Here is a 24,192-nt window from a genome sequence, read left to right on the forward strand (position 1 = left end):
CTTTGGAAGGTTCGAGAATTTCGAATCGATGTTGGTATGCGAAAATATTACAGGGCACTCGAAAATTAAGACATAATATATTCGAGAATTTGCAGAAACAAAGTTTAGAAACATAAGCGTCAGAAGGTTTGTACTTTTCCCATTTTAAAGTTCTTGGAAATTGCTTCAATCCCGAACGTTGTAATTATTTTAAAATTATAGACAAATTTTTAATTAATATTTACGTTATATGTTTCACCTATTATGCTTTATAAATTTCATACAATTTTAAATATCATCATCATTTACCTGCTTGTAAAATTATTTTTTTTCATGTAAATAAATATTATTATTGCAATATATCAATATGAATCAATGTTTTCAAATTATGAAATAAATCCATAATAAACATTTTTTAAATATTACATTGAAAGAAAGAAATTAAAAATTTTTTCTATTATATAATATATTTTAAGAAATTTAAAAGTAATGATAATTCAAACAGAAATTCTATTTATTTAAAAAATTTATTTTAATTTAATTTCGATATTTTAAAAAATTACATTTTTTTGTTTATAATTATTGTATAGAATCATTTTGTTTGCATTTAAATCTTAAAAACTTATAAAACAAGTTTTATAGTTTTCATATCAAAGAAAATCTACATCACAATGCGTGGGATAAATATATGTGTTCATGTAGTAAAGTGATTCTGCGCAGTAAGCACAAATTCATTGAACTGTCCTGAAATTATGCCTTAATTCTTCTTAAACAAGCAGTAATCGTGCGTCTAATTTCACATTTTTTTAAATTGTACAATTATTTATAATCAAATGTGTTTTCGAAATTTAAAAATTATCAATTCACAATTTTCTTGTTTATTTTTCAATGAAGGTACAAGTACTAATGTGTACATACCTATGTTTTGGTGTGTATTCATATCTGTATTATAATTTGCTAAATATATTAGTATGATAAATAATAAATATTATAAATTTTTTAATTATGTTATTTTGTTATTTTACATATTAATATATAGAGAGATATATTTTTAAATAATTAATAAACTATTTCACAAGTTTTGATAAATAAAACCTATAAGCTTTAAATCTATTTCTTTATTTTATTAGAATTTTTAATCTTTTCTTTAAATTCAATAATGTAAATTACTATCTCAAAACAATGAAAAGAATATTACCAAACAGTTTTATAAATGTAAATTTATTATTATCTATAAGTTAAGATATTTCTATAATTTTTAAATATAAAGTAAATTAACATTTTTAATATATGTAACAAATATGTGCATTTAAAAATATTTCTTGTAAGAAATTGAATTCATGTTATCTTTCCTATTTAACATTACACAATACTTATTTATTACTTAATATTTTATATTAATTCAATTATAGAATTACATACCAAACAGTATAATATTCTTCATTTATGTCACAACATTAATTTATTTTTGATAATTATATATAGACTGTAAAAATATTTTTTGTCGTGATTAATAAAGATTTCAAATACATTAATAATTAATATTATTTAATTATTAAATTAAAATCTTTAACTAATGGTTAGTATAAATATGTAATTAGTCAAATCTCTTAAAGTTATTTAGTCTTTTGTTATATTTATACTTAGTATCGTAGGTACTAGACACACAAGTATATAATAATATTTTTGTGCAAATTCTAATATTTTTTGGATTTTTACAAATTTTTCTTGAGTTTATACATTAATGTAAATAAAGAGAAAAAGACTGTTTATTCGAAAACGAGCAGTGCGACCATAATTTTAGGAATTGTTAATGTAGTCTTAATCCACATTATGAGAAGGGTCCCAATTTCAATAAATTTCTATGATAAATTTTAAATTAACAGAATCAAAGTACAAAAAAGTTTAAATACGAAAAATAACAATGACTTTTTATTCATTTTAATAAATGGTACATCTGTGTAGTTTATTTTGATATTTATCTTATAATATTTACAAATTGTAATCTATATTATTTATATATCTATACATATTTATCTATCTATATATATAAATATTTATATAACTAAATTATTGGTACTCGTAATTAAGTTAATATTTACAATACTAAATTAATTAAAGTTACTAAAATAAAAGTTTATTCTCAGTTTAAACATTTCTTTTCTTATATGAACAAAATTTTTTTTAATATTGTATCTGGTATTGGATATTATTAGTTTTCGACATTTATATATAATATAAATTCCAAATTTATTGATTTTTGACCAATAAATTCTATTTCATTTGCAAATAATTTGGTGCAGATACAAAACATACGAAATAAATATTTTGTATTTAGAAAAATCATTATTATTGTTGTTATTATTTTTTGTTACAGATAATTAGTGTTTTCAATGCATATTTAAGAGGATATAAATAAAATATGCTTACCAAGAATATATAATCTGATTATTGCATATACGTTTAGATTATCATCTGTTTTATACGAAAGATGTCCCACTTTATTTTGTAAATTATAAAAAATCAAATATTTTAATATTTATTAGTTATATTTTGTTTTTAGTTTATCTCAGTAAAGTATTCTAAAAAAAGCATGAAAAAAATATTTAAATAAAGATCAACGTTCAAAATTATAATTTGTTGTTTATCAATGTTTAAAATTATTTTAAGGAAAACTTTATATCATATAATTGCATTTTTTAATAAGAAACAATTTTTAAGTTAAATATGTTATTTATATTTTTACTTATTGAAAATCATAAAACTCGTCATTACTAAAAAAAAAAAAAAAAAATACCCACTAAAATTAATCTTGTTTTGATACAAATTTTAAGAATATTAATTATTAAGATAATATTTTTCTCTGGAAATGATATTTATGAATATAATATTAACCATAAGGAAATTAAAAAAACTTTAAAAAGGACTCTTATTAGTTAATATTCAGAAATGGATTTCAATTATAATTTTTATTGTATCAAATAATTTTAACGTAACTATATTCGATAAATATATAATATAGATTATATTAAAAACAACGAAAAATATGAATTTGTAAGTTTTTTATACATATTTTTTAAACTTTTGATTAAGTACAGTATTTCGTAAATATGTATTATTACAATTCTTTAAGTAATACCTTGTAAGCAGTATATTTCAACTACCTAACATAATAGGATTTAATCTGCAACATTTTTTAAATTTATTAAGTTGAAATGATATTAATAATTTTCAAGACATTAAAAAGACACGAAAAAGATATAATTTGATTTTGTCAACAAATTTTCTTAAATTTTCTATAGTTATAGAAAATGGACTTCATATCAGTGAGCTTATTAATTTTACAAATGTGATTATGTTCACAACCCCAACTTAAGTAAAATATAATACCAATGCAAAGTTAGATAACATTGAGTTATTTAAATAATATACTTTTAGAAGAATTGGATAATATTTTCAATTAAAATGTTTGTTTTAGGTTTTGTTCTTGGTTTGAAAGAAGTCCGAATTCAAACTCCTATTGCAGTTAAAAAAGGTGAAAGTACAAAGTTATATTGCTGGTATGATATAGAAGGAGATCCTTTGTACATAGTTAAATGGTATAAATCTGGCCATGAATTTTATCGGTATGCACCACAAGAGAAACCAGCAACTAAATCATTTGTAGTTGGGAATTTACATGTAAAGGTATCACAATTTATAATTGTTTTTATTATTAAAAATGGTATACGTAATTTCTTTTAATAATATATTTGATTAATATTCTTTTGATACATTTTTTCAATGCAATATAACATCTGGAAAAAAACATCGCAAATTTGTCTTTTTGATTTCAAAACTTTCTTGCTCACAACCATCTAGCAATAGTGTCATAAAACATCTGGAAAAACAAAATAATAAACACGGGTAAACCCATTCAGTTAGGCGTATGTACGAATTTACTCCGCTCGGTAACTACTTCAAGCAGTATGTACTAGCGGACCACCCCCTTCCCATTGTCAACAAGTTGTCATGCTGTCGCCAGATGCGTCAGCGGCAATGAGAGCTCTTCTTGCCATGAAGACCAAGAGACGACTAGGCCCTTAGTTAACTATGAAGCCACAAGAGGCGCTACCCTCGCACTGTAAGGGAGGAGTCTCGGATTGGACGAAAAATATGGGAAGGGGTTCAAATGAAGTTCATGGTCAGCAAATGTATTTAAGAAGCGCATTTTTCAATATTGAAACACTCTCGATACAGCACTAATTCAAATAAGAAGTGGAAGTTTCCTATTAACGTAGTTCAAGACAACTATCGTTACAAATCCTATTGGCAGGAGACTATTCCCTTATCGAAGTCCGAAGACAAGTGTCCAGTGACAGCCATCTTGAAGAAGGAAGAAGGATGTTCCGATAATAAGTATACCAGTTGTCTTCGTAAGTAGTATCATTACTACAATACTCACAAAACTCTGAGATTCAGAGATTACATCATCAACAAGCAACCAAAGAAGAAGAGGTTCTCACCAGAGAGACAGTGCGGAATAAGTGCAAACTCGTCGTCAAGGTCGCATCAACTGATGCGAGACTTGCCGATCTTACCCTCATCTTAGGTAAAAGTCTGACGCTTATGAATCCACAGCGTCCCATTCAACGCTCATAGCAGATGCAATACGTAGCAGTATCCTTGCCGAGCTAAAAGTCCTCAAACTCTTACTTCCATCTGAATTTATTGCAGTACGCCAATATCTGGACAAGGTGCGGTTGCTACGATATGATTATATCTCAACTAACGATAACAACATGAGTCACACTTTATTACAACTATAAGCACAAGTGTCGACGAATCAAACTTCGTGCCCTTCTGCGCTGACATTCGAACCATTACGTTGCATTAGATGAGTGTACTTTGCCACTACAAACACATTAATCCACCTCAAAAGTCATTTTTATAATTAATAATAGTAATACTAGTCACGCCCTGTAATTGGATAAATAACAGAAAAACAGCATATACACCAGCCATATTTATATTGAATTATTACAATATCCCTTTCACTTGTGACCTTTCATCTCTATCACACAACACCCATGGTCTCTGAGTTGTCAACGGCATCAATGTGTCTCCTTGGAACATGTCTTGGTAAAACAAGCCGGAACGGCGAATACATTTTGTACATTATGAATATATTAAAGATCTTTATTTTTTATATTCATATATGAATTTTATTTTCAGTTATGATTACTGCACACAGATTATTATAGTATCAATGTAAATTCAAATATCTATTTATCTAAATTTTTTCAAGAAAGGTTTAAATTTTCAGCAACATAATCAATCATTGCTCAAGAATTTAAGAGCTTTCCTGGATTTTTTGAGTCATAAATAAACTTTTCTGTAAAATATGTACCAGTTAATTGATCATTTTGGCATATTAATATTATTGAAATTTATTTTTGAATGATCTTATTTCCTAAAGTTAATTCTTTAGCTTTCTGAATAATTAATTATGATTACTACTTTATGCAAAAGTTATAAAAATTTATCCGCGGTTTATATTGTAAAATATCTGTAGGCATTGTAGTTTGTGCATATCTATTAAGTATATATTCTGAAATCTAATTTTTTTTTAAAAAGTAAATATAAATATAATTTTATTTAGAATTATATAATGTCAATTGCGGTATAAAAAATTATAGAATGTAACTGTTTGAGATTGAGAGAATCTCTCGTATATTATGTGTTTGGGGAAAATGCCAACGGCTATAATTTAAGTGGAAATTATTCAATGGTCACAATTTTTAAGAATTGTTGAACGATCGATAGAGGTTCGGAAAGGTCGTACAATGATAATACAATATAAATTTGGCTGAGTATATGCTGTTTATTCTGATATATATTTTGATGACAAGGCTTGACTAGTATTACTATTATTAATTATGGAAATAATTTTTGTGGTGGATCAATGTACTCTCATGTATGAAGCATGATTATTGAATTTGACCGCAGAGTGGCGCGAAGTTTGATTCGTCGACAGTCGCGCTGTTTGGATGACCACGTGCGTAGTTGGATCTCATCTATGAAGCGTGATGATTGAAATTAACCGCAGAATGGCGCGAAGTTTAATTCGTCAACACTCGCGCTGTTTGTTGCTTAAGTTCATAAGCGTCCGAACGTGAACCAAGATGAGGGTTACCGAAAAGACGCCGTTTTAGCGGGCGCGAACTTGACGACGCCTACTTTATTACACTTTATTTATTATATAATTTATTATATAATTTTATTATACTTTATTCTGCATGTTGCTCTGGGAAGAGCCTCTTCGTCCTTAGTTACTTGTCGATGTCATAATCTCTGAATCTCCGAGTACATAATTATTGTAGTAATAATATTACTTACGAAGACTGCTAGTATACTCGAAATTGGAACCCCCTTCGTCTTTTTTCAAGGGGGCTTGTCAGTGGACACTTGTTCTTCGAATGCGACTTCCGCCAATAGGACTTGTAACTATAGTTGTATTGAACTACGTTAATAGGAAACTTCCAGTGTGTCCGGACTTCAATAAGGTAATGCATCTCCTGCCAATAGGACTTGTAACTATAGCTTTGGTTGCACTAAGTTAATAGAAAACTTCCACTTCATAATTGAATAAGTACTGTATCGAGAGTGATGAATATTGAAAAATGCGTCCCTTAAATACATTTTCTGTACATACTGCTTGAAGTAGTTACGGAGCGAAGTGAATTCGTACATATGTCTAACTGAGTGGGTTTACCCGTGTTTATTGTATTTTTTTCCAGATGTTTTATAACACTATTGCTAGATAGTTGCGAGCAAGAAAGTTTTGAAATCTAAACACCAAATTTACGATGTTGTTTTGCCAGATGTTATATTGCATTGAAAAAAGGTCTCGCAATCGCGAATACAGTGTTTATAGTGTTGACCAGGAGCTACTCTCGTCGCGAAGACTAAGAGACGAATCAGCCCCCCAATTGAAGACGCTGTGGCTAGAGGCGCTCTTTTTTATGTTGTCACTGTCGAAACCTAACTCCTTCTGAATCCGGAAAACAGACATGCATACTCAGTCGTGCCGTGGGCTCCGATTAGATTAACTAAGGTGTTACGAATGGAAGCAGTTAAAGGCGGAATACAAAAGTGGGAGAGGTATAAATATATATATATATTACGTTGCAAACACAATTCAGCGAATTCGGAAGATCTCAGTACGCAGAATTCTCGAATATTAGATTATAATTCCGACTAGCAATGACGATGAACTCTCCAGTCTCTACGACGGGAGTCAAGCGTTCAAGCGTTCAAACGTCACCACTACAGACATCGTTATCCATAACTGCTCACGTACGTAAGCATCAAGCAGTCCAACGAACTAATAGTGAAGCCACATCTATAAAGGCGGCCCAACGCCCATGTAAGCAACGCAACTTCCGTTCCTTACAACCACATCTATACCGGAGGCACTAACGCCCACATAAGCAACGCACACTACCGTTCTTTACAACCACACTCACACCAGCGAACCTCTCGCTCACGTAAGCAGTGACGCAACACGGACGTCCTCCCTACCACACAGACAGCAGCTGCTCTCACGCTACACCAGCGGCTAAGGCAGTATCGTCTCACTCGCCCCTTCAGTGCGCGTCTACTACTACAGCGTCTCGTTTGTAAAGGGAACGGATCGCGCCTCACTCTACCAAGAGTACATACACTCTTACCATCATGTCAAACAATTGAAGAAACTTCACCACCAAATTCACTAACGGGATCCATTCACACACCTCTGACCATTAACTAATTGTTATATTTATTATATTTAATAAAAGGAAAGACATTAAACTCTACAAGTATTATTGAATAATTGCATGGCCCCCTCCACTTGCCAGCAACACCTCCACCCACCATCAAAGGGAGGTTTTTAGTCTGATCCCAGACATAAGGCTTATGCTTACCTTGAGTGGGGGCTTACTGTGAGAGACCTTAAAAGTGGGGACAACTCAGATACAAAAAGCTATCTAAGTAGAAGCCACAAAATAATGGAACATTTGGTAACTTACTAACTTAATTACACATTGCCATCGCCAGCCCTTTTGAGATTGGGATATTGCTAGATGGCGAATAATAACTGCATCACCAGCTCCTTCGAGACTGGGATGACAGTGAACTACCCATCACAGGATCAGATCAAGGGTGCTGCATTGCTGTGAGTATACAAACTCGCATTGTCATCGCCAGTCCGTCTGAGACTGGGATGACGCAATCATTAAACAATATAAATCACATTCGCTAAAAAGAAGTGTGCCACTCAATTGTTGATCCTTACAAAATCAACAATAAATCATAGATTTCAAGGAGCATCTTGTGTAGTAAAAACATCCATCACATGAACCGTTTCAAGCAATCGTATTTCTGTAATTAAAATTAGGATACATTTAATAGATCAATAATATAATTGTAAATAAAATGTAAATAAAATATATTCATTGAAATCGCACTATATTTGTAGAACCCTTCCACTTATCTTCTTTCCAAGCCTTTGCTAGGGCGGGCGGCAAATATAAGCTATCTAACCATTGGCAGTTCGTGGCAGGAAACTATAATTTCGAACAGTAACTTATTTATTATTTTCCTTAAAATAAGAATATTAAAATAAAATATAAAAAAGCTAACTTCTTAAAACGAATATAGTATAAAAATGATTAGAATAGTTTGGTATATCATTATGTTCGGAATTGGAGCATTTTATTCAAGGCCTTCGGTTATCAAAATGTTTAGTTTCTCACATTGATTTCCCAATTATCCTGTTACGGATTGCAGCATTTTTATGCGGTAAACAAAGTGGGCGAGATAAAGTCACCTATGTTTAGTTAGAAAAACTTGCGCCGAGTCATAAACAATTCTGCGAACTCGAAAAGCCTCACTACGCAAAATAGTCGAATGTACGACCATAATTCCGAGAAGTATTAACACGTGAACCCCACAAAGCTATGCCCTATTGACGTCACGAAAAATAGCGGCATAGTAACTGCCACCGATGCGCTGTCGTCGCATCGAGTTCGTCCGAGAATATTTAAGGAGCCGCGCTTGACGCTCTCGCCCTCTTACTAGATCACTCAAGCATTCATCAAGATCGGATCGCAGTCCTATAGATCGAACCCAGCTCAACGTAAGCCAAGCTAGTCTCGGCCACCTAACACTGCACAGAACGACTCCAGCCCAACGGAAGCCAAACTCACTAGGCCCACCAACGCTGCAGAGATCGACTACAGTCAACGGAAGCCAAGCTCACGACCTACCAACGCTACTACACGGATCGACCTTAATACACGTAAGCCACGCTATTACACACGTTCTTACATCTATCATCAATGCAACTGAGATCGACTCCACTCACGTTAGCTACGCTATTACACACGTTCTTACGGATCACTAATACACTGCTCCTATCAACTAAGTAAGCAGCAATACTAATACGTGATATACGGTACGAGGAATACTCCCACCCGTCAAGCAGTGACGTGACACGGATATCCTCACTCCCACTAGACCGCTACAGCATGCATCTCGCGAGCGGTAACGGCATCATCACTGCCCTGCATCAGTGACGTCACACAGGCGCCCCCCACTCAGGCCACTACAGCTCTTCGCGGCAGCGTCAAAGGCGGCACCATCACTGCCCCGCATCAGTGACGTCCCACAGGCGCCCCTCACTCAGGCCGCTACAGCTCTTCTCGGAGCGGCAAAGGCGGCACCATCGCTGCCCCTTATCTGCGCGAATCTCCCACTACCACTGCGAGTTCATAACTACGAGTAGGAGAATCAGGCACCAAGTTGCCAAGAATATACTTACAGGATTCTTGTCGCTCATATTAATTGGAGAAACTCTCATCTGTTCACTGTAGCATACATTCAATTCGATATCCATAGACCACTGACTATTCATTATATTTATTATATTCAATAAAGGGAAAGACACTAGATCCAAGGGCAGTGTTGAATTATTGCATTGTCCCTTCCACTTGCCAGCAAGCCTCCATTCGCCATCTCAGGGAGGCTTTTAGTCTCATCCTAGACATATCCAAAAACAGAATTCTCGAACGTTCAACAAGGCTACCATAGCCTTCGTATCAACGTCGATGTAATTCTCGAATCTTTCAATGTTTGCTTTCGCCGAATTTTTGAATAGCCGAAAGCTTGTTTCGAGCTAGAGTTATTTGCCACGCCGCTACTTAAGAAAGTGCGCGTCAAGATTCCACGAAGTTAACATAAAGCAGTCATTCATTATGCAGTATCGGTAGTCATAAGTACACAGTATCAGTTATTCCTCACAGTCAGTCAGTGGTCCTAGCCACTTACCTACGCCCAAACCACGCTATCGTACGGAGTATACACCAAAAAGAAGGTCACGCAACATACGCTGATTCAAGGCAGTCATTGCAAGGAACGCTCGTTCACGTCTCCAGTGCACCAAACCAACAATCGGTCAAGGGTTAACTCCCGTTAGTTGACTACACAAAGCATGGTATCTGATCCTTCTACCCTCGAAGGTATATCATCTGTCTTTATTGCGAATAACTAGCACACTGATACTCCTATACTCCTCTTATGAGTATCGTTGACTCTCCTTGCTAACTACCACCACCACTTTCCCATGCTCACCTGATGAGCATGGTCGACTCTTCTTGCTAACCTTTACAACGTCAGCATAGAACTCAATAAGCCATATTCCCCTTCAGGGAATATACAAAAACCGTTGCTGATCCTCATAACATCATCAACGACTTCGTCATCATTACCAAGAAGCAACCACATTATTCTAATAGATAAATTTCCTCTCTCCTACAAGAATTAAAAATAGAACAATATTTTAATTGTTAATAAAACAGAATAAACGATTTCTTAAAACGAAGTAACACACTGTACCTATTTACAGTCCTTTTACATGTGTCCTTTCCTAAGCATCAATACAGCGACAGACTAAGAAACTAAACTATTGAATTTGGCAGTTCGAGCCAGAAACTAAACTTTGGAACACATTACTTAAATATTCAATAAAAAATCAATATTAAATAATGTTCTAATAAATTTGTACTTATAGCAAAAATAAATTATTCAAATAATTTATTATATTTCAAATGCGAAATAAAATTCATTTCAAATATACAAATTAAACAAATATAACAGGTAAAAAACGTAGTTCTGTGATGTATATTTTTGATTGTATAATATTTATCAATTATACAAATATATAAATTATATTATGAATTTATTAATAATTGATACAAAATTAATGTTTATATTTATTTGGAACTTCAAAAAAAATGAACATGAGATTCTTTTAATTGAAATTTTTATTTATCAATTTATTATTATATAATTTGAATGAATTTTATATTTATTCATACTGCCGTTTCTTCTGTAATTATGATTATTTGAATGTATAGAATTTAGTTATCAATTTTTTTAATATATTATTTTATTTTAATATATTTATTATTTTTTTAATATATTATAATATATAATTTATATATATATATACAATAATGTTTACTAATTTATTATTGAATTTTTAGGAATCAGAAAGTAATGCAACACAAGTAACTTTAATAAACGTTGATGTGGATGCTGCTGGTTGTTTTAGTTGTGAAGTTTCAGCTGACGCTCCGTCATTCCAAACTGCAATTGCTTCTGGAAACATGAACGTAGTTGGTAAATTATGAATTTATATTTAAAATTAATATAATATTTTTTATATGTGTAAATAATAACTCAATAATAAGTAGTATAATGATTAAAAAAGAATACAAATGAAGATATTGTTATTCCTGCAAGATAATGTAATTAGTATAATAATAACCTAATACTTTTTTATGTAATTTATATTCGTGTATATATACGTGTTTCCTCCAGGTAGCTTCAGCAAGTATTGCGGCGTCGTTGGTAAGAGATAGTGCGCCATGATTCACGATACAGCGACAGACTGCGGTAACAGTAGTAGTAACAGCGTGTTCTCTCTTTGGTGGTTCAGATAATTGTAGCCCGTTGATAGATACGAATGTTTCATGGTAATCCTACTAAGAGAGACCGTGTTAAGAACTTTGTCTTGTCGCGAGCTTGTTTTATATTCGCCTGACAGTTTAGTTAGCGAGCAACAATGGACAGCTTTAGAAGTTTCGAGAATTCTAGGAAAGCAAGAATTAGAAGGTCGTCGTTGCTATGCGGAGACTAAATAAATATTACAGGACGTTCGCAAAAAAAGGCTTTCGAATGATCGAGAAATTTCGGAATCAATGTTTACGATTTGGCGAGCTGGCACGATTATAATTTCCGAAAATTAAAATTCTTGGATAGTGCTCCAATCCTGAAAAACCTTTTTTAATAATATTTGAAATTATAAAGATAATTTTCTGAATCAAATTTGTGTTTATTTCTGTAAAATATTAAAATAAAAATTGGATTAGAAAATTATGAATAGTAATTCGAAAATAATATTAGTTTTAAGATAAAGTAAGCAAATTTAAAAGTAAACAAAACGAATATGTGGAAGTTTGTTTTGCATTTTGATTATTAATGTAAAATAGATAAATAATACCGTACAAAATGTATTCACCATTCCGGCTTGCTTTACCAAGGCCGGTTCGAAGGATACAAATTGACGCCGTTCACAACTTAGAAACCACGGGTGTTGTGTGGTAGCGATGAAAAGTCACAGGTGGAAGGGATATTATAATAATACAATAAATAAATGTGGCTGAAGTATTTACTTTTTATTCTTTTTGTTCTGTAGAACTAAATTCTTGGATTGAAGTGATGCGTTTCGGAGACAACGTATACACATCTATGCAGCTTGATGGTTTGAATATGAGCGCAGCATGGCGCGAAATTTGATTCGTCGACACTTGTGCTGTTTGTGTGAGCACGTGCGTAGTTGACATTATGGTTGTAATAAAGCGTGACACATGTAGTTGTTGTTACTTGAGATATACTCATATCGTAGCAACCGCATCTTGTCTTGATATTGGCGTACTGCAATTAATTTTGATGGAGATAAGAGTTTGAAGGGCGTTTCCCTCATTAAGGATTGTTGCTTGTTGTGTCTTCTGCGAGCGTTGAATGGCCCGCTGTGGATTCATAAGCGTCAGACTTTTAACTAAGGTGAGGGTAAGGTCGGCAAGTCTCGTATCAGATGATGCGACCTTGACGACGAGCTTGGAATTATTCCGCACTGTCTCTCTGGTGAGAGCCTCTTCTTCTTGTCTCTTTTCCTTGATTGTCGATGACGTATTCTGAATCTTACGTTTTATTTAATTATTGTAGTAATAATACAACTTACGAAGACTAATCGTTGACTCGTCTCCGGACTCTGATATGCGGATTGTTGTCGCTCCCTTTGAACATGTAACGACGGTTTCTTGAACTGCGTTAGTGGACATACGGAGATATGTCGTCATTCCTCCAGGACGTGTAACTACTGTTGCCTTGAACAGCGTTAACGGACAATTCGAATACGTGGAAGTCGTCGCTTCTTTTGAACATGTAACGACGGTTTCTTGAACTGCGTTAATGGACATATAGGTGTACAGGTTGTCCTTCCTCCAGGACTTGTAACTACTGTTACCGTGACAGTGTTAATGGACTTCCACTTGACTCTTATTTGAATAAGAACTATATATAAAGTGAACTATATCAAGAGTGTACTATATCGAGAGTGTAATATCGAGAGTGATGAATATTGAAAAATGCGTCCCTTAAATACATTTTCTGGCCATGAATTTCACTTCAACCCCTTCCCTTATTCTTCGTCCAATCAGAGACTCCTCCCTTACAGAGCGCGGACAGCGCCTCTTGTGGCCCTATAGTTAGTTAAGGGCCTAGTCGTCTCTTGGTCTTCATGGCAAGAAGAGCTCTCATTTCCGCTGACGCATCTGGCGACAGCATGACAACTTGTTGACAACGGGAAGGGGGTGGTCCGCTAGTACATACTGCTTGAAGTAGTTACGGAGCGAAGTGAATTCGTACATATGCCTAACTGAGTGGGTTTTCCCGTGTTTATTATATTGTTTTTCCAGATGTTTTATGACACTGTTGCTAGATAGTTACGAGCAAGAAAATTTTGAAATATCTTGTTTTGTCAGATCTTATATTGCATTGAAAAAAGGTCTAGCAATCTCGAACAAATACCTTAAGTTGATAACTATAGCACCTGCCATCCCCAAAAATAGAAACACACGCACGCGTGTACTTGTATATATACAGTTTGAGGAAACCTTCGATTTTTAATTTTCAATAATCGAATAATCCATCATTTTAGTTATTTTAATTAAATTAATAAAAAAATTAATTGTTCCAATTGCTAATTTATAACATGATAAATAAAGAAATAATTTAATATCGTTATAATCAATCAAAGATTGATACATTTTTTATTCATATATTTTCTTGGTTTGTAAATAATTTAAAATCCATTATTTTATTATATTGAAAGCAAATAAAAAATAATTGTATATTGTTCAGGTTTGACGCACCCAACAATTCTCGGTAAACGTTAAAGCCTTTGCCTAAGAAAGTCCTGAAATATATCCGCATAGCAACTACGCAAAAGCCTCGAGATGGCCAGAGTTTACTTTCCGGGAATTTGACAGAATTTCCAAAAATTGAAACTCTAGCGACACGCGAGCAAGCTTCGACACTGAAACACCAAAGGTATTAGTGCTAGACTCTAAATCTCCACGATTGTATATAAAGAGCGGTACAAGTCGAAGAAAATCAGTCTTGTTGAGTAAGTCTGTTCGGGATTGAAGCAGTTTAAGCAGAACGTAAAATAGGGAAAAGTACAAGCTCCCGATCGCTCAAATTTGTAAACACGATTCAGCGAATTCGGGAATTGTTCTATGCCTTAAATTCAAATATATGACAATATTTCCGCATAGCAACGCCGTTGAAACTTCTAGAATCATCCAAGGCTATGTCCTTTCACGCTTCTAAAACATTGCGTCATGCACCGTAGCACCGTACTTTTAACACTGTTGTTTTTAATTAATATATTTCACATACATATTATATCAGTTATTACTTGAAACTTATCCGCATATAATACTATCGGTCTAAAAAAAAACATACGTGTATTATCATTGGAATTTGCCACAACAGGACTGCAATTTAACTGTGAAGCCATTGGAATTCTAATCAATAAGGTGCACTAACCACGCTTCTACTCAGCATTCACTCTAGGTAGCTCAAGAGGTATATCTCTTTATTATTTATACACGCTAGTCATCCACGCTCTAATTATGTGACATATAAGTTATACAAAAGTGACGCATCACACGCGTTCTAAGACCCACTAGGCCGAAGGCCATTCGCTCACCCAGCTTAGTCGACACATGGTGAAGCCACACGCGCCCTAAGGCCTACCAGGCCGAAGGCCATTGTTCACCCAGCTTAGTCGACTTATTCGACCACGCGCCCTCAGGCATATCCTTCCGTACGTGAAATGTCGTCATTGCCTGTGACTAGCTCCTTTTAATCGATTTACGTAACAATTACCGCAGAGAATTCCGCATTTTCTCCTTTGAGCACACGTGCTTTCTCTACGAACCCCTATTGATTACTATGAGCATCGTCGATTTCTGATGCTGATCTTTACATCAGCATAACCTCAATTCTCAAAATATACAGTAATTTTCATAGCATCAACGACAACCAAAGACAAAAGAAAGCACCCTCTCTACTGCAATAGAATAATTCTCTTTCTCTTGAAGCAATCAATAAAACTGCAATATTATTATCATTCTTAACAAAAATAAACAATATTTTCATTCAAAATACATATTACATAATATTTTTCAGCCCTTCCACTTATGCCCTTTTCCACCTCTCGCTATGGCGAGAGACTAATCTACTGAACAATTAAATTGGCAGTTCGAGCCATAAAATAAATATAATTTTCAAACAAAGTCAAAGTGAAATAGCGCAAGTTACAACAGTTAAAAGTTCTACACATCTGTCTACGGGAATCCGTGCATGGTATACTTATTTGTTTACATTATTTATTATTAATTACGGCATTGCACCAGTATTATCGGTTAGGACTCTGCAACTTGATTTTTATCAGACCGCGGAAAAGGGCGCCGATACTGTTAGATAGTCCCCACAAGCCATACCACGCCGATTCTCTCCCCTTTATAGATCGCCGATGAGAGCGCTCATGGCTTCGTAACTCTTACGACCCCCCTCCCCCTCCCATAAAGATCGCCGTTGACAGCACCCATGGCCTCTCGACTCTTGCGATTCTCTTCCCTGTAACGTACAATAAGGCGTGCCCAGTACAACCAGACCAGTCTTGCCTTGCACTCCTGGACGACGTTCTACAGTTTATGGCCAACTGTTAGAATCACAACGAGCTCCATAATTCTCACAACGACCGGTAAAAACAACTACTAATGTAGCATAACCTTAAATAAAAGTCACTAAAATCAATTGTATTTATACTGAATTGATGCATTAACCGCTTACTCATCCCCCCTTCTCCACTATTAAACCGGCGGTACCGTCTAATCCAACGACTTTGGTTTTCGGACCATTCTGGTGCCGAATCTTGTCGGTCGCACTAGCCAACCGACCACGCCCTAGAGGACCCCTAATATCGCTAAGTTCAGAGAAGGGAGAGACGGCCAATAGTAGCAGCTCCCCTCCTTCCGATACTTTCCCGATTAGCATATTTAAGACTAGACCCGGAAGGAAGTGGAAATGAAGCCGTGCATGATCCATCATGCTGTCCAAAGTCAAACTCTGATTGGATACAGGAAAGAAGAAGGGGTCCTTAGTGGAACCGGGTCAGTGAACTTTTAAGAAGGACAATGCAATGTACCACCACTTATTCTCACCAGATAAGTCACGACTTATTCTCATGGAGGAGGACCAGAGAAAAGTCGATCAGCTGAGTCTTGTAAAATATCTTTCGACGGCTGTGATTCAATATTGAGTTACCTTTAGTCTTATAAAACTCTAATAGCACATGTACTGAGATTCTCGTCATCTCGGCAAAAGGGACAAGAGAAAGTTCAAGTGCAGTTCGTGCATGGAATCTTCCCATCAAGCCTGTGAGGAGAAACTGGAAATATCACACTACAACTTCCAAGTAAGTCCTTACTACTAATGTTGATTCTTCATCTCACGGTTTACTATGAAAACGAACCGCAAACTGTCCGACCACAGAAGCTTGCGCATGCTCATTACACAAGACCAGCAATTCGCGCCATACAGTGGCACACACTTCCTCTAACCTCTATCTTTGGCACATGCTCAATTACACGACCCACTATTCAGAAGAAACTGCAACACGTGTTAAGATTACGACACAAACAAGAATTTTAGTGTTCGTTCCGAACACAACAACGATCATAACCTCTCGAGTGGTAATATATAATAGTTTATAACTTATCTTTTTTCACAGTAAATCATTATTTGACCCGTTACGTCCAAGGAATAAGGAATTTATCACCTTCTGATTCTCCAATAAAAATATATCGCAACGCCACATTCATTATTAAGAACAATAAAGGTTCATTTATAATCTCCTCAAGAATAATAATCCCTACATTGGAAAGTAAATGGAATAAACAACAATAAGAAATACATGTGTTAATTATTGAATCAGTGCATTAACACTTCCACTTGCCCACGCATTCTCCCACACAACATCTAGTGGTTTTCTTAGTTAATTCTACACGTTTGTTCCGTGAGCCGGATTAGTGGAATTAATTTTGTATATAAAGTTAAAATAAGAGTTAGATATGTAGTGTTGCATATTTGATTTAACCTGAAATTTTATAAGTTCCTTTTTTAACCCATTTCTTACATATTGTATTATTTTATTCTATTATATTGTCAATAGGCTATCACACAGGAAATATAATGTTGGATTTAAAAGAAAAAATTGTCGAATAATGTTTTAATCGTTATAAAATGAGTAAAAACATAGAAAAACACTATCTCTATTGATGTTTTTATTGATAATTTATTGAAAATTTTCAATAAAATGTAATATTATTAAGTAACTTATAATATAATATTGTAAGGTAGTATAGGATAATTAAAAAAAACTATTAACCAAAATACTAACATAAGTATAGTTTACATAAAATATATTATAATTCAAAATTATTTATATTTATATTTAATAAATCAATAAATAAATATCCTTTTGATTCTCAATTTATGACAATAAAAGTGAAATAATTTTTCAAGCTACTTATACTTACCATTATTCATTTCTATGATTGATTAATATTAACAAATATTACATAATACAATATTTACTGTATGATAATCTGATAGATTAAAATTTAGGAATTGATGTACAAATTGATAACTTACAACTGTATAATTAATTTAATATTATAGTAATGAAATTATATTTTGTTTATATTCCATTTAATAAATCATGAAAATATAATATAATGTGTACATTAGAAAAGTTATAAAATATAGAACATATTTGAAATCTTATATGATATAAATTTAGAAAATTTTTTCTTTATTTATTGTATTTGTTGAATTTATTAATGTATTCGTAAATATTTATTATAGAATTACCATTTCAAAGACCTATTATAAGTGGATTAAGAAATAAATATCGTATAAATGACGTCTTGAAGCTTAGTTGTTCTTCAAGTTATAGCAGACCTGCCGCAAATTTAACATGGTATATAAATAATAATCAGGTAAATTATTTTTTAATATATTTTTTTATTTTATCATACTATTATTTTATTTTTATTTTATTTTTGGAAAGCAAATAAAAATATATACATATCAAATAATGAAAATGAAATTGGTTTTATAAAAAAATTTTAATATATTTTTAGATACGCTATATTATAACTTTCATTATAACTTTGTGATATCTAATGACCACTTTTAAATATTTTTAGAAATATTACATGGTCTGTGATATATTAAAAACTAGAATAATCATTATTTAATTCGAATTCACTGAAATAAAGCTATTACTTATCGTATGGAATTGTATATATCTTACTTTAAATTTTTAAAGTCAATTCTAAATATTGTTAAACATGTTAAGATAATTAAATATGTTTAAATTATTTGAATTAATTCTCAGAACTAGTTGAGTTTCTAAAAATATTGAACAAACTATTGACTAACATCTTGGTTTATTCCTCTTAATAAAGAGGAACGTAATATAATTGAATATGAAATAAAATGGTTCTTTTTATTTTACCACTCTTCGTACAAAATAGTGACAAGATAATATAGGCTTAAAAATATCAGTTGCTTATTGTTACTTCATAAATACATAGTGAATTTAAAAGGTATAATTTAAAATTTAAATGCTTTAAAAATGTGCTATTAATATTGAATGGAGTATATAGATAAATTATAGCTGCAGGCTTATTATAGATACATTGTTGTGTATCTTACACATTTTATTTACACATTGAAAATTTTATTAGATTACAGAGTTAATTTAATCTTAAGTTAACATATATGCCATAATGAAACATTAGTTTTGAAGAAAATAAGTTTCTTTGACATTGTTCGGGATTGAAGCAGTATCCACGAAGTTAAAACAAAGAAAGGCACGCGCGCTCGGCCTCTTATTTATAAACACGACTCGACGAGTACGAGCATGTTTTTGCGATGTAAAATCCAATATACTATAAGATCGCACAAAGAAACACCTATGAAACTTCTAGAAGCTTCGTTTTCCGACGTCACAAAGAAGTTTTCGGCATAGCGATAAGCAGCGGCATTATTGCCGACGTTGCATGGTGCAGCATGTATATTTAAGGACAGCTCGCCATGCGGTGATGCTCATTGTGATTCTACTTCTCGTTCACTCATCTGTTATTACTACTCAGTGTGTTTTAGTATATACTGCGACTAAGACACGTGGCCGCATGTTCGGCAGCCAACCTAAAAATGCTTCTGCATTATCAAAAACAGTCAGCAAGAACAGGTAGCGATTTAACAATGAAGCAATTAGAATCGTAATCAAATAGGGGCACGCCAGCCACGCAGCCATTCAACATGCTCTGTCGGTATTTTACAAGGTACATCCCTTTATATTATTTAAACAAGCTAGTCACCCACGCGCAAATCAAGTTTCATATAACTTCTATTCAAAGAGTCGATACAGGTGATAGAGTACGCTCACTCAGACTAACAATTCTGATAACGTACATTCCCCTCGATACAGTCGTTACAGGTGGCGCAATACGCTTTCGCAGGCAAACAAGCCGGAGAACGTAGGTTCACCACACTACAGTCGACAGGTGACGCAATACGCTCTCGCAGGCAAACAAGCCGGATAACGTATGTTATTGAACGTAGTGAAATACGTTCAATTACATTGTCAAGGCCAAACAACAGTTTAGCAAATAATCGACTATAATATATTTTTATCAAGTCCTTCAGAGCTCAAAGGCTTATCATTAATTATTCTTACGTTTGACTAGTTTTCAACTACTCCCATCCGCACTAGAGGCATAATTGATTACGTACCAATTTCCACCCAGACTACTTACACTCTACTAAGTATGATTATTGTCTCTACTAAGCACACTTTATTTCAAACACCATCTTCTCGTGCTCATTCATGAGCATGATCGACTGCACAGTCTGATCCTTATAACATCAACATCAATCTTCACATTAAGATCCACATTAATCTCCATAGCATTAACGAGATCACCATTACCCAGAAGAAATAACCTCACCACGGCAATAGAATATTTTCTCTTCTCTAACCTATCTATACTATCTCACCTATATTTTACCACAATAATAATATATTGTACTTAATTTCAGCTATTCCACTTGTTATTTCCTCAACAGTCATCATGATGACAAACTAATCCACTGAACTATTGAATTGGCAGTTCGAGCTAAACAAACCCGCAATAAACGAACAGACATGAAAAATAATACCTGTATTATTTATATAAAGTAGCATCAATATGTTGTTATTTTTAGAAGATGTAGTAATTAATATTAAAAATCTAATAATGTGTACTGATCTGTTCGGAAAATAATCCCACAATTTGACTAGTCAGCCAAACGTGCAATAATTAACGTAGAACAATAAAACCCACTAGATGTTATGTGGGGTTGCCGGGCAAGTAAAGGGTGAATGCACTGATTAATAATTAACACATGTCTTTATTATTTCTATTTATTTGAATTGATTTACAAAAGGGTGAATTACAGACGAACTTTATATTTCTTGATAATCTTGTGGTGTTGAAATATATTTACTATGAATGAAGCAGGTTATAATCTATTGAATATTATCGCTAAGAGGTTATCATGATTGTAGTGCTCTGATCAAACACTGGAATGCCATTGTGTTTATCTTAACACGTGTGTAGTTGCCTTTAAATATCGGTCGTAAGAGAGCCGAGATGGAGGTTATGCGAAGCTGTGCGCCATCTGTGGCGGGAACAACTTGCAGTTGGAGGGATTGAGAAGCCAATGTGGCGTTTATAGCTGGTCTTGTTCAAGAGTATGTCCGGGAAGCTTCCGTAGTTGGACTTTATCCGTCCGTCTTCTACATAAGCCGAGAAATCAAGAATGAGTACTAGCTGTAAGGACTTACTTGCAGTGTATCGTGATTTTCCAGTCTCTCTTCGATGGCTTGTTATTACGTTCCCTTGCAATGTTGCAACCCTTCAGTTCTTCCTTGTCTCCAAGTGAGACCACAAGTGGTCAGGTCCCACGCAATCCAGTCTTGATGAGATCAATTCAACTGTACACTAATTCACAATAGTGGAAAGAACTTATTATTAAAACTCAGCTAGCTAAACGACTCATCTCTCCGGTCCTCCTCCGTGAGAGTTGGTCGTGACTTATCCTTCACTGTAAGAAGTATTTGGAAAGAGTAAGTGAGGGTACATTACGTAGTCCCTTCTTAAAATGATTCACTGATCCCGCTCCACTTGGGATCCCTTCTTCCTTTATTAATTAACCAATCAGTGGTTGATCTTGGGTCGCACAATAGATTATGCACGCCTTCATTTCCACTTCCTTCCGGGCTCAGTTCCGAATTTGCTAATTGGGAAAGTGTCGGAAGGTGGCGAGCCTTTTCCATTGGTCACCTCTCTTTGGTTGCCTCATCCCTCTCTGGGACTTGGCTAGAAGAAGGGTCCGCTTGGGCGTCGTCAATTTTCCAATACGATCGACCAGATGTGGCATAGCCAAGAACAATGCAAGCATTGTCTTAAAGGCCGAGTGCGCATGTATGGTCATTGCACGTTGTTGCACGTACGGGTTTTGGGTTGCAGTAAATATTTGTAATCAATGCTTCACGCATATCTGATATTCGTTCTGAATCTACTTTGGGGTTTTCCCGGCAATAAACCCATTAGGTTCTACTGCACTGGGAGTATGAGCACGTTCCGTTAGAGTTTTCCAGATATTTTATGACACTAGTACAAATAATTATGAGCAGGAAAGTATTGAAGTCTTAAATACAATTTTCATGACATTACTTGTCAGATATTTTATTGCCTTACTAAACGGAGTCGCTTATTCTCAAACATAATCTTATAAACAGTCATAAATATAAGTATTAATAGGAGTTATATTAGTTATTAATTTTTATATTATATAATAAATTTGTTATAAATTATGATATTTCTAGGCAACAGAATCATTTGCTAGTATTAAATATATAAATAACACTGAACAAAATATTTCAATGAGTACTTTACAGTTCCAAATAAAATCTGATTCGTTTTATAATGGAACTTTAAAAATTCGATGTAGTGCATCAATATATGATATTTATTGGCAAAGTACAGAAGTAAGTGCAGAAGAAGATAAATTAAAAATTACATACATTGAACCAATTAGCAATGTTATTGGTATTAATTATCATCAACCTCCACCAAATTTTCAACTTGGACAAACAAAACTTGATGGAGAAATAGATATAAAAGGTAATGGTTTTCATATTATAAAGTACAATAATTGAATCATATAATTCTGTATTGTTTATTCTGATCTTATATGCTGTTAATTTTTCTATTAATAACTTAATTGTACCTTTAAAATAATTTAGGTTCATAAAATTAATTATTAGAAACAAATAGTGTAATTCATTCTTAATAACTATTTTATGTTCATAACATAAAATCTTACAAAGTTTTAATAAACCAATAAGAAATTAATAGGGAGTTTATTTAAAAGCGAAACATCAAAATTTACATACAAATTAAAAAAAAAATTTTCTTTTAGTACACATTCAACTTTTTTGAAGTGTATATATTTGTTTGAGAATGCGAGAACGCTTAAAATGCAATAAAACATCTGGGAAGCGACATCGTGAAATTCACATTAGGATTCAAACTTTTCTGCTCATAATTGTTTGTACTAGTGTCATAAAACATCTGGAAACTCCAGTGGAACGTGCCTTTGCTTTACAGAGCAGTGAAACAAATAGGTTTTATTACTGGGATAACCCTTCAGTAGATTCCGAACGAATATCACTCGATACATGAAATATCGAGTACAAAACATTTCTTAAATTCATTGCAACCCAAAAATCCCGAACGTGCGCCAACTTGTATTAATCGTACGTCCGCTTAGACTCATTAAGACAACACTTGCATTGTTTTCTGTGTGATTCACATCTGGTCGGTCGCCACCGAAAAAGACCACGCCCAAGAAGACCCTTCATCTAGCCAAGTCCCAGAGAAGGGAGAAGCAATCAAGAAGAGATGACCAATAGCAAAAACTCCCCACTTCCGACATTTCTCTGATTAGCATATTCGGAAATGAATTCGGAAGGAAGTGGAGATGAAGGCGTGCATAATCTATTGTGCTGCTTTAGAACGACCTCTGATTGGTTAATTAATAGAAGAAGGAGTTCCTAGCGGAGTGGGACCAATGAAGCGTTTAAGATAGAAAAATGTAATGTACCGATACGAACACTTACTCTTTCCAAATACTTCTTACAGTACAGGATAAGTCACGACGTACTCTCACGGAGGAGGACCGGAGAGACAAGTCGCTTTAGCTAGCTGAGTTTTAATAAGAAGTTCTTTCTACGATTGTGAATTAGTATACAGTTGAATTAATCTCATCAAGACTAGATTGCATAGGACCTGACCACTTGCAATCTCGATTAGAAATCAGGAAGAACCTTAGAGTTGCCACATTGCAAAGGAACGTAATAACAAGCCAACGACGAGA

The 24,192-nt window shown here is 33.7% G+C and overlaps 1 protein-coding gene across 1 annotated transcript in view; it reads left to right on the forward strand.

Moving 5' to 3' along the window:
- The first annotated feature begins 801 nt into the window (after positions 1-801).
- Positions 802-24,192, forward strand: part of LOC105360745 (uncharacterized) — a 27,769-nt gene continuing 4,378 nt past the window's right edge. Inside the window, exons 1-5 of the mRNA XM_011497742.1 lie at positions 802-907; positions 3,458-3,666; positions 11,547-11,682; positions 18,565-18,698; positions 22,640-22,937. Of these exons, the coding sequence (XP_011496044.1) occupies positions 868-907; positions 3,458-3,666; positions 11,547-11,682; positions 18,565-18,698; positions 22,640-22,937 (817 nt within the window). The 5' untranslated portion in view covers positions 802-867. The remainder of the gene's footprint in view (positions 908-3,457; positions 3,667-11,546; positions 11,683-18,564; positions 18,699-22,639; positions 22,938-24,192) is intronic.

The sequence above is a fragment of the Ceratosolen solmsi genome, unplaced genomic scaffold, assembly GCF_000503995.2.
Source record: "Ceratosolen solmsi marchali unplaced genomic scaffold, CerSol_1.0 scaffold47, whole genome shotgun sequence".
Lineage (NCBI taxonomy): Eukaryota > Metazoa > Arthropoda > Insecta > Hymenoptera > Agaonidae > Ceratosolen > Ceratosolen solmsi.